General features: G+C 42.4%; 1 protein-coding gene across 7 annotated transcripts in view; it reads left to right on the top strand.

Annotated features, from left to right (window-relative positions):
• EPHB1 (EPH receptor B1) overlaps window positions 1-12,278 on the top strand; it is a 324,932-nt gene that overhangs the window by 254,886 nt on the left and 57,768 nt on the right. For 4 of the 7 annotated variants that reach the window (XR_013393166.1, XR_013393167.1, XM_028730892.2 and 1 more), the window contains exons 6-7: window positions 7,662-7,843; window positions 11,601-11,763. Coding sequence is in view for 3 of the 7 variants with exons in the window: in XM_028730892.2 (XP_028586725.2) it covers window positions 7,662-7,843; window positions 11,601-11,763 (345 nt within the window). In the remaining 4 variants the exon portion in view is untranslated. The remainder of the gene's footprint in view (window positions 1-7,661; window positions 7,844-11,600; window positions 11,764-12,278) is intronic. The other 3 variants (XR_013393169.1, XR_013393168.1, XM_028730891.2) reach the window with 1 other exon arrangement.

Consider the following 12,278-nt stretch of genomic DNA (forward strand, 5'->3'; position numbering starts at 1 on the left):
AGTGGTGACAAGACAGATTCTCCTCAGCTTGATTCAGAATCAGGACATACTATTATAGGCCATGTATTGTGTTGCCTCTGAGCTCTGTACTCTTAATCACAGCTCAGTTCAAGCTATGACCAGAAAGGGAGGGGTACTTTAAGACTGAGGAGAGCTGTGGGCAGGCCAGGGGAAGTTCCAAAGGGCACAGGAAAAAAGGACCTGTGTAATCCTCAAGCCTGGGATTTCTGTCTTAGGTCACATAATACATTATATAAAGATGTTTCTGTGTTCTCACCTTAGCCTCTATTTCCTTGACCTTTTCAATTTGAGTCTAGTCCCAAAGCTTTCCTCCCAGAAGGCTTTGTGCTAAATGCAAGTTAGATGAATGGCAGCCACCAAGCCACATCATTTCATAGTTCAATAACATTGTTAATTTCAAGATGAAAATCAGTGAAAGGAATTTCTGAAGCCTTCTTTGAAGCCTTTTCCCCAGCTGCTTCTTCAAGCTTATTTTTTGACTCCAGAGGAACTCAGTTACAGAAGGTTGCAGGGAGAAAAACAACAATGTCCCTTCTTGCTCACTGCTGCTCTGCCCAATCACTACCTGGGAAGACCTACCATTTTACGTACAACGATTTGTATTCCTGATTTACTCCAGTCCAAGCCAGCATGGCCAATGGTCAGGGATGATGAGAACTATAGTCTAATAACATCAGAAGGACCACAGGTTCTCCATCCTTGATTAATTGTATATGCTCCAATTCCATACTGCTCTGGGTGTTTGCCCTGCATAGTTGCAGAATCTGCATTCATTTGTATGAGTTGTAACCCAAACTTTACACCACTGCCTGTAAAGATTTATGGAGTGGTGGGCCCCCTCCTGCATCTGTAGCCATTGGCCCAATGCTATCATACAACAGCTTTAAAATCAGCTTGGGAGCCAACAGATCCCAGGCCATCTCAACCCCTCACCAGCCAACCTCTCTCTCTCTCTTATTATTTTTATTGCAAAACATACTACACAAACAGACAAAAACAATACCACAATGGCAACTAAACATTAATTGACTACACATCATCTAACATCACACATGTTTTAGACTTCTGATTCACCTCATTGTGCTTTCTAAATATTCTGAAGCCATACACACTTCCTGTTATATCTATTACATATCAAGAATTTTTTTTACGTTTATAATTTTCTTTAATATTCAAGATTCAATCTATACCTGTCCGAAGATTTGCATTTTCACAATATTGTTTTAAATCTTCTTTAAATATTACTCATTCTTTGCTCACTTTCTGATTTGAGTGTCCTCTTATTCTCCCAGTCATTTTCGCAAGTTCCAGGTATTCTATCATCTTCACCTGCCAGTCAAGCTTTGTAGGAATTAAGTCACCTTTCCAATTGGAAATTAAATCGGCCACCCTCACTCTCACCTGTGTGTTTGGCAGGTGCAAGGGGGAGTGCTACATTGACTGGGTGACAAGCACATCAGGGTGGCAGTGGGAGGCTGACTTAACTGGGATTAATGAAGGGCAAAGGGATGCTTCCACACAACCTAGCACACATCCCTCAATCCCAGAACGAGGGGGTTCGGCTTGCTCCGTAAGACACCTCTCCAGAGGTGGGCTATTAAAACAGGATGTTTAGCGCTGTTTTCATGCAATTAGGATTCACCAGCATCCAGAGACTCCTTTTGATCCTCAAGGAGGCTGCCTGCGAATTTTGCATTTAGATTCCATTTTGAGCACCTCATTCTATAGTACATTAGAGTTATCAGCATCATTGTTACTTATATAAAACATCGCTCTACGTTCTGGTGGAGAGGTGATTGACTGTCGGTAAGCAGCATTGTTCTGTGCACCATTAAATTAAGAGGCTGGCACCACTGCTCACCAGGGACTTAAGGGGCAGTGAGTTCCAGAGGCATGTATAGGGAAGAACATTTAGAAGACTCTGAGGATTAGTCTCTGCAGAGCCCTCACCACATGCATCAGTGGGCTTTAAAATGAGACACTTTGATGTCTCAGGAGGACCAGACAGGAAATTAACTTGTTTAATGAAGCGCAAGTTATATTGCCTTGGTTCTGTGTGGACTCCCATCCCCAGCAGGGATTCGAAAATAAATGCAGGAGGCAGATTCACGGATGACGTCAGTGATTCTCCAGGACTCTGACTCAGAGCAATGCGCACTCCCATCTGGCACATACGTTTTGAGAAGAGATTCCTACTTTGCCACCGTTCAGCTGGTTGTCAGCTTGAATCAGATAAAAGTATTTCTTTTGCTTAAATTAGTCATTTAAAATGTGGAGGGGTGTTTTTTTTTAGCTCACTCTTCATTGAAATCAACCCCCAGTATCCTATCTGTTTCTTTCTTAACAAATTGTGCTAAAAACAATTGTACCCTACAAAGAAATCACAGGCATGGCATCCCTTCCCTTTGATTTCCCCCAGGACTCTTTGGGGAAGCCGTGACTGTTAAAGTGGTAGATGTGCTTTAACTGTATGGTGTGGATGTGACCTTTTGTCTCCTGAGATATGGGCAAAAGCAGGTCTGGGAAGACATGGCTGGGGTTACAGCAGAAAAGTGGTCAGTGAGCAGGGAAGGGTTATGTACAGGACACATACTTGTTTGCCATTTATCCTGCATGTATTTCCCCATCTCTCCTCCAGCACAGACATAGCAGATAACTTCCAGGAAGTCCTCAAGTATGGCATGAAGGCAACAGCTTCTCCTTATTATTTGTGCCACAGGAACCTGTATATAGAGATATACTGCCTCTGAACATGGAGACTATCATGACTAAGAAAGGTGGCTAGACCTGTCTGCTATACCTTTGTCTAATTCATCTATTAAACCTATCTGGGCATGGGGGCACCACACAGAATAAGTTCAGCAACAGCTATTAGTCACAAGAGCTATATTGCCTCCAGTATCAGAGGAAGTAGGTTTCTGAATATTAGTTGCTCTTCTTATGCTATGTTCTTGTATCCTCTTGTAGCAAAAGTTCCTTAAGCTGAGTTGTGTGAAGAAGTACTTTGTTTTGTTTGCTCTGGTCCTATTGACAATCTGATATCAGTGGGCACCTGGCGTCTAAAATTTTATTGGGATAAAAAATTCAGTCTATTCACTTTCTGCACACCATGCACAACCTCTATCACGATCCCCTTAGTTGTCATTTTTCTAAACTTAAAAATTCCCCAGATTCCTTTGGCCTTTTCTCACAGGGTTCTTTAACCCCTTGATCATTTTGCTTGCCTATTTTGCACCTTTTCTAGCTCTAGGATATATATTTTTGGAGATCAGATAGCATAACAGTGTTCTTGAGGAGGTTGCATTATACGTAAGTTTATAAAGAGGCATTGCAATATTTGTTATTTTTATTTTCAATCAATTTCTTAGTGATTTCTTTACATAGAATTTGTCTTGCTGCTGTTTCACACTGTTGATGCTTTCAGTGAGCTGTAAGAGATACCAAGAGGCAAGGCTAGGTCATAGCCCAATTGACACATGTTAGGTATTACTGATTTAAATGGCTACCCTATTCCCCACCAACTTCCTGCCTGGAAGTTTTATATAACCTTCCGCAGTAGAGTATTGCAAACTGGCTCTCATAATCAATTGGTGTGCAATGCGGAATTTGCCATGTAATGTCGCGGTCATATGATTGCTTCACCATCTGTCCCAACTCACAACTCAACTTATTTTTTACTACGCTCTAAGAATGTTACTGCACCACAGAGCAACAATTATTTTTATTATCGTGTAGGAGTACTAGTCGTGGTAGTAGTAGTTTAGGAATATTTTTAACCTGTCCCTCATTGACAAGCCATCCCATGGTGGGTGTATAATAAAACTATTTAAAAAGTAAAAGAGTGTCACCAAAATATCATAAAGGAAAGTCTGATAAAAACCAATAGCAACCATAGCAGCTATAAAACAGCAATAGTAACACAATTGGAAAAGAACACTGTATTCTTGCCCAGAAAATGCCTATGTGAATAGATGGGTTTTCTGTTGGTGACTGAAACTCATGAGAGTCAGCAGCAGCAGCCATACATCAAAGGACAGGGTGTTCCATAATGGGGGTGCCAAAATTGTGAAGTTCCTTTCCCGGGTAGCTGCACAGCAGATCTTATTTGGGAGATATTGGTTGATATTGGGAGAGTGGGGCAGGAGCTGACTCTTCAAGTATTTCAGTCCCAAATTGTATGGGGCCTTACAATTCATCACAAACACCTTGAGTTTGGTTCGGCCACATATTGACAGCCAATGCCACTCTTTCAGGTGTTAGGTGGTGGTGCTGCTAGGTTGATCAACCCATTGCATTTTGTACGAGCTGCAACTTCCAGACTTGAAACAGGCTGAAATATTATGTCCCATGGTAAATTGGTTATACAACTGTCTCACCAAATACCAGACGGTGTGCACAGACCCATTCAAACCTTGATCAACAAACTATTTTGGGTTTTCTGAATTGGTCTTGAGTTGAGAGACAAAGAACAAGTGAAATAAAGCTGAACCACAAGTATTATTTTGTTGGCTATGCAATGAGGTAGTGGAGATGGAGCCAAAACTGGGTTCTCAATTTTTGCCCCCCACAAATGGGCTGCCATTGCTCTTGCTTGTCAAGGGCAGGTCACACTGCAGATGACTGCAGGGCCCCCACACTGCAGTCACCTTCCGTGCAATCCTTTCTTGACAATTGCTTTGCCAAGAGCAAAGGATCCAGCCACACTATTCATAGTGCTGCATATTAGCTGCAACAGCCATTTTATAGATGGCAATATGCACCTCAAGACCGCTGTGCCATCTTGCTAGGGGTGGATTGTGTGTACAGAATGCCTCTTTTAACTGATTGGCCTCTTGGCTACTTTTAAGGATGCAATCTGCCAAGCAATGCCCAGCAGAAACCCCCCTGTCTCTTTTCAGTAAAAAATGTGACCTCCCCCACACCTGCCCCCATTTCACTGTGAAGAAGAACCCTTCCAAAAATCCATTGCAGCCTTAGAAGTGCCTTTGCCATTGTTCATGTGATGGGGAGGCTAAGGAGAGCAAGTTGTGCTGGCTTCATAGGGAGTGAAAAATATTTTTCCGAATTTGCTTGTTCATTTGCAGATGGGCCTGTGTCGCTTGCCTTTGATAAAGAGTCCCGGGGAATTTTAAGTTCTAATTAAAAATAACTAGCCTTTTTAAATATTAAAACTTTATTATTTACCGACTGTTCCCATTTCATTCCTCTCGCTGCAATAATGTTCTTCAAACAGCAATTAAATATGAGGAAACTTTATCACCATGGCAAAGGGAAGGCAGTATTGCTTTGAAAGCAAGCTCCATTGTAAGCACACTTGCTAAATGGAGGTGGTGGTGAGACTCTTGATGCGTGCATTCTCCAAGAGCATGTATTCTAAGTCTTCCCCAACCAGGTGCCCTCCATATGTTTCACTCTCATCCACTCTGTACTTGCTAGGAGTCATGGAATTTACAGTCCAAAACATCTGGAGGGCACCCAGTTGGGAACAGCTGTTCTAAATTAGGAAAGGCTAGTTCTTTCATGGAGGATAATCTGCACAGCCTGAGCTAAATTGGAAAGAAAGGTCTATTAGCTCCTCTTTAACCCCACTGGGTTACGGGAAAAAGTCTGCTGCCATTTATCTTTAATTTGGCTTCCTATGATGGGGAGGAAAGGGCTGCAAAGTAGTTATAGGATAACGATACAAAATGACTAAGTCTATACCCATCCCTGTTTTGTCAACACTAACATCACTTCTGAGGTTGCATTCCTAGATTTCCCCAGCTTATTTTCAGGCAGCCTCTCCTCCTGCCTAATGAGTTTGCGAGAAGCGGGAATAGAGAGAAAAAATAAGAATTGTAAAGGGATCACAAGGATAATCTAGTCCAATCCCTTGTAGTGCAGGAATCTTTTGCAAAATGTAGGGCTCAAACTGCCAACCCTGAGATTAAGAGTCTCATGCTCAACTCTTTTAAACTATTGTTTTGGCAAATAAAAACTATACAGAGTATGGTAGAAATCCACGTGCTTTTGAGGATGGGGCTTGACTCTGTCATGTGTTTTGTAAATATATTATTCTTTGTGTTTACCGGTAATTAGTCTGACTTTTCTTAAAAAAGCAAACTGAGTGGCTCAGACATGTGGACTCTCAATAAAGAGGTGGTCCAATGTGAGCAAAGCTTGATGAGGTTGAAATCACCAAATTCTGTGTGTAAATCTGTTTGAAATGGATTCCTCCTCCATCTCTAGTCAAAGTGGCTGGAGTAACTGGAGTAGAAGTGGAAGTTAACTAGGGATGAGGGAGAAATCTACTTAATTTGCACCTTCCGAAACAATTCACAAACTGAATGACAAGCATCCTTTGAAATTTCCACTTTTCCAAATTTTGCACTGCCATTCACCAGTAAAAATTCTGTACAAAAATGCACACATTGGTGAAAGTAAAACACAAAAATGCATTATATTAGAGGGAAATGCTTTGAAGAAATGTGTATATTAGGAACGTTACATACCAAAAATGTTTATATTAGAATAAATTTGCATTTAAATGTTCATACAGTTCCATGAGGGCTTTAAAAGAATAGCAGACTGAGGTGGAAATGTGGAGAAATAAATTTAAGATTGTAAAAATGAGAAGTTGAGGAAAAAACTGAAATTGGCAGATTCACTGATCCACACAAGCAGAAATCTGAGAGGAGGAGGGTAAATTCCATGAGGCACTGAATGAAGGAGCATGAGCAAAGAGTCATGTGCATAAAGGCCATGAGGAAAGTTGGGGGCTGAGAAAAAGTTGGGGAAGGCAGTAAGGGGCAAGAGAAAAGATGGGGAAATATGACCTATGGCCATATCTTAGGAAGGTAAACTTAGGAATGGAGACTTGGAGTAGGCAGAGGTCCAAGTCTTGATTAAAGGGTCAGAGAGACATCAGGAATCAAAGGTAAAAGGGACCTGCTGGAAGAAAAGCAGAGGAACAGAAGCTGAAGGATGATAGATGAGGTGGAGGAATGGGACAACGAGAAATCCAGAAGCACAAGCTTCTGAAAATAGGTGCAGTTCTTGTGAGAATAGGAGGCCTCCCCTCTTTGCAGGTTGTGGATACATCCTAATGAGCAAGTGGCGTTGTGTATTGTGGGCAGGAATTTCACATATTGCTTTAAAATAGCTATGGAAATAGCCTTCTAAGGGTGCAACCTACCTTGCTCCTGATGAAACACCTCTGAAATATTATTCTTGTACAGCTTCCATTCAACTCATCGGAAGCATTTTTGGCCTCTTGAAGATAAAAACTAATGGTCATTCATTCATTAATTCATTTGGTGGTTTAGTTGTATGCTGCTTTCCCACAAGATGGTGGACAGAGCAGCTGAACAACAAGAAACATAACAGGTCTGCGTAGTCAACATAGAATTCTACACACTAATTGTTCTAGTGCAGAAATGTATTTTTTCCTGTGTGTCGAAATACTGCACGTAATTGCATTGGACTGTATTATTATTTCATGTAATATTCATTCTCCTCCTTCACCCTCACTGCCCCTTTTACTTCACCCTGATCCCACCCTGATGTTTTATTTCTACCACCTCTTCAGAATGCTCTCATCCTCCTTCCCCTAGGTTAATTTTCACTTTTCTTGCACTTCCTGTTCCCTCCTTTCTCCGTAGCTCCCTCCACAGTTCCCATCATGCACCAGGTAAGTGCCAGCATGAGGAGCATCACACTGTCATGGCCTCAGCCGGAACAGCCCAATGGCATCATCCTGGACTATGAGATCCGTTACTATGAGAAGGTGAGCCGGATCTGCATCCCCGAGATTAGCAGCACTATGGGCGCAAGACCATCCACCGTAAGCCTGAATGTGTTTGAGGAAGGGGAGTTGGGATGGGCCATTATTGATTTTGGAGTCTGGTGTTGTTTTTTCATGTTGTGGATGTGCAGTATTGGCTTGATTCAAAGCCTAGTTGAAGTCAATGGGGAGACACTCTGTGACAGCCGTGCGATTTTTGAAGTAGGCTCTTTCCTCAGTATTAATATTTATGGAAAACCTATATCAGATTTGTAGACCAAATCTTCAACATTTGAGGTGGGCAAGATGGGGTTAGCTGTCCTTCATATTGACCTTCACCAGAATGAATTCCTATTACTTCTCTACATTCCAGCATTTTAATGCAAAACTACTTAATTTGCACTTTCTAAAACAACACACAAAGCAAAATTCAGCAATCCATTGGCACGCACACTTCTCCAAATTTTGTGATCCAGATCTCCAACCAAGAAATGTGTCCCAAAATGTGTATATTGGGGATAATTGTATATTAAAATGCATATTTAAAAGAGAGAAAAAAGACAAATCACAAATTCAGGCAGAAACGTGGAGAACGGAGTTTAAGATTGGGGGGGAAATGTATGAGAAACTAAAATAGACAGATTCACTTAGCCGCAATTGGTTCTAATCATATTGTCAATGCAAACTCTTTCTGTACATAAAACACTCCCACCTGTGGACTATCTCCTTACAGGCTTTGTATCACGTGGCTGCAAAGAGTTCACTGGACGCAGTTGCTTTAGTACATTATTTCTAGCTTACTAGGAACTTCTCCATGTCCAATCTTTACATTCTCACTATGGCTCCAGTCCTACCCACGTTAAATCAAATGTACCCCGCTTAGCTCAGCTTCTGTTGCCTGTTGCTTGCCTGAACCATAAAGCAGCAGCAGAGAAGGAATTCCTGTCCCAAGCGTCACTAAACCGTTCAGCCCCACTGCTGCAGAAAATCTTGAAAATAATAGTTAACTGAAAGCAGGGACTCCCCGTTGATTTCTGCTTGCTTGCTGTGTACACTTGTTTCATTTCCTCATGTTATTGAAATATCATTGTTTCAAGTGACTAATAGCTTGCTAGGAGTGACAGTCTGCACACTGAGCTAGACTTGGTGATGTATAGTGAGTGCTTTGCCAACTCTGTGCCACTCTCCTGTGCCTGTATTATCGTCCTGAAGTTCTCTGCCTCTCAAGCCCCTCATATCCCAGAGATGACTCTTGTTTTATTACCTTGTAAAAGTTGGATAGATGTAACCCAGCACAGATTGCTGCAGATTGGACTAAGAACCTGCTCTGCCCATGAGTCCCTGAGGTACAGTAAATGATATCAAATGCCAGATTGTCAGGAAGCACTTGTCAATTGCGGTGCTACTGTGCAGACCATGCATGGTATTGTTTATGAGTGCAGGTCTACCTGAAATGGGAGGTGGCGGCAGCTTTGGACCTCAACGAGTTCCCATGTTTGTATTAGACCCACCTGCCTAAGTATCTGACTGCTCAGAGGGAAGTGAAGTAGTCTAGAAGAAAAAGGGAGACAGGGCAAATGAGTTTCATGATTTGGATTCAAAACTGAGGATATGCTATAGCTACATAGGGTCTTGATAATTGAGTGTCAAGCTGAACACAGGGTGGTCAGATGAAAAAGAGGACATGCAGCTGCACTTGTCACATCAACTACACCTGCTGAAATTCCCTCTTCTAGACAACTATTAAAGTGCCAGAGACTTGTCCTCTTTTTCCATCTCACCACCCTAAGCAAATTGGAATTGGACACCAGGGAGTCCCAAATTCAAGCACTGGGCACTATGGTAGCCTTGGGCAACTTACTGATTTTCACCTTCAGTTTTCTATCTGTCAAATGAATATCTGGGAAGTGAAGTGTAAGAAATAGCATATGACAATCTCCAGGCCACGAAATTGGATAGAGTTGCATTCTTTCTTCAGGCCCCATTGTCACAGAGACAATGGATAGTGACGGCTCTCTGTGCCTGATGCGCACTTCACAGACCGACCCAGTGTGTGAGTACGTTGGAGTGGGCTGTTAAACTGGAATCTCATCTATACCATCCCACGCACACCACAGCAGAGCTGGGGCAAAAAAGCAGGGACTGGACTGGAGAATTTGATGAAATGCTAACACTGTGTTTTTGAGTCACAAGTTTTCAGCAAGGCTTGATAAAAGCCTAACAGCCAAATCATATATTATAGTCCTCTTTTGAGAGAGGAAAAACATGGGGTCCAGCGATTTAATAGAAAGATATTTAGGATACAACAGTTGTGTTTGAATTCTGATATTCAATTTTTATTCCAAATCTCCTATTTTAGTTAATCGTATATCAATAGGTGTCACAGACTTTCATTTGCACGTACATGTCAAATTGCTCAGAAATACAATGCTTGATGCAGTGTGTGCACTGCATAGTCTGTAAACGGTTGAGTTTGAGGAGGGATGTTCTGTGTTTGATTGTTGATGGTTGTTTTGCATGTACAAGTTACCACTTCATATTTATATTCCTGCAAGTGCATGTGTAAATTCAGCTGCAATCGCTGCCCATTTGGGAGAGATGGTAGGCTAGCTAGATTAAGAACTGTATAGTGGGTACTAAGAATGGAAAGCCTCTCCAACTTTTTGTACAATAAATATTACCCATATTTTTACCCAGCAAATCACCTTCACTCCAAGTTGCACAGTGAAAATGCATTCACTGTGCAGTATATTGTACCTTTCCCAAGAAGTGGGGAATTTGGTTACATCAGTAGCAAACGGTGTGGTGTGGCACTGCCATTTGCCTGGTCTCTGTCACATCACTGCTGTTTACTGGGAGGTAGCGAAGGGGAGGCAAGTTGGTACTGAAGTTGGCACAGTAGAAATGCACCAGCACAGTCAATCTGGGGCTCCTGCCAGTGTGCTTGCATTGTGGCCACCTCCCTCCTCCAGCTCCCAAGAAGTAGCAGTGATGACACTGACCTGACGTCAAGTGAGTGGTGCTACTCCACCACACTGTCCACTACTGGATTGCCCAGCTGTTGCAGGTACCTCTTTGCTACCTTTTGTGATAGAATCAGTGATCTGTGCTGTAACTCGCTCCCCTATAAGCCTTCACTATTTGGTGAGGTCTTTCTGTTTGTTTGCTTGCTTGCTTGCTTGTTTTAAAAGTCTGTGAACCCTCTACACATACAGGTACAGTGGTACCTCGGGTTACGAACTTAATTCATTCCGGAGGTCTATTCTTAAACCAAAACCGTTCTTAACGTGAGGTGCGCTTTTGCTACTGGGGCTTTTTGCTGCTGCCATGCCGCGGGGTTGCGATTTCCATTCTCATCCTGGGGCAAAGTTCACAACCCGAGGTACTACTTCCAGGTTAGCGGCGTTTGTAACCCGAAGTGTTTGTAACCCAAGGTACCACTGTATGTTCATTTCATCATTTTTGAATGGAGTGAATCTGCCTTTTTGATTACTTGTAAATGGTGCGTCACACCATTGTTATTGAAAAGGGGTCAGTGGAAGTCAATATGTAGCTGTGATTACAAAGCAGTCATCAACATCATCAACCCACTGCTTTCCATGCACCGGGCCTAACAGGAAGCTTGCCAAATGCCAGTGGTTGCATGTTGTTCCTTGGCCCTGTTGAGGGAGAAATACAAGGAAGATGTTTGATGTTGCCTTTTGTTGCCATCTTAACTTTAAGAAGCCGTTGGCACAAAAGTACACCTTGGAAATAAGATCCCCAAAATATAACTTTTACTCATATGTTTCTCTTTTCTATTTGCTGTTCCCTGAAGGACCACAATGAGTACAATTCCTCCATGGCGAAGAGCCAGACCAACACGGCACGGATTGATGGGCTGCGACCAGGGATGGTGTATGTGGTACAGGTTCGGGCTCGGACAGTGGCTGGCTATGGGAAATACAGTGGGAAAATGTGCTTCCAAACCTTAACGGACGGTAAGTGTAACAAAGAAAGGAGGGGGGGCAGAGAGGGAACTGAGAAAGGAACAGAGGGAAGGAGGTTGCACTCTGTCGAGCCTCTAAGCTATAATTGGATTAAATCAACTTGTCTCTCCAAACCCTTGCCTCCCAGTGGGGCAGTGTGGAGAGAGACTGGTGATTTAGAGAGATGTTTGATTAATTGCCAGCTGGAGGATTAATCTGACTGAAATCTCTTATCTCTGTTTTTGCCCTGACCATGTAAGCGATTCCCCGCCCAACTGCATATGAATTGGTTTTCAGTGTTTGCATGCAAGCTAGGGAGGGATCAGATTGGCCTCTGTTGGTCAGAGTAGTGGCCCAGTATTCTGTATCCAGCAGTGGGCAGTATTCTGCATAATATAGGATTTATACATGAGTGTGGTGTGGTGTGCTGTCCCTCATTGTTCACACCCAACATGTAAATCTGTAGTTCTAGGAAATAAGCACCTATGGTGGTATAATAAAATTATATTTTGTTTGAAGTTATAGGA

The sequence above is a fragment of the Podarcis muralis genome, chromosome 6, assembly GCF_964188315.1.
Source record: "Podarcis muralis chromosome 6, rPodMur119.hap1.1, whole genome shotgun sequence".
NCBI classification, from domain to species: domain Eukaryota; kingdom Metazoa; phylum Chordata; class Lepidosauria; order Squamata; family Lacertidae; genus Podarcis; species Podarcis muralis.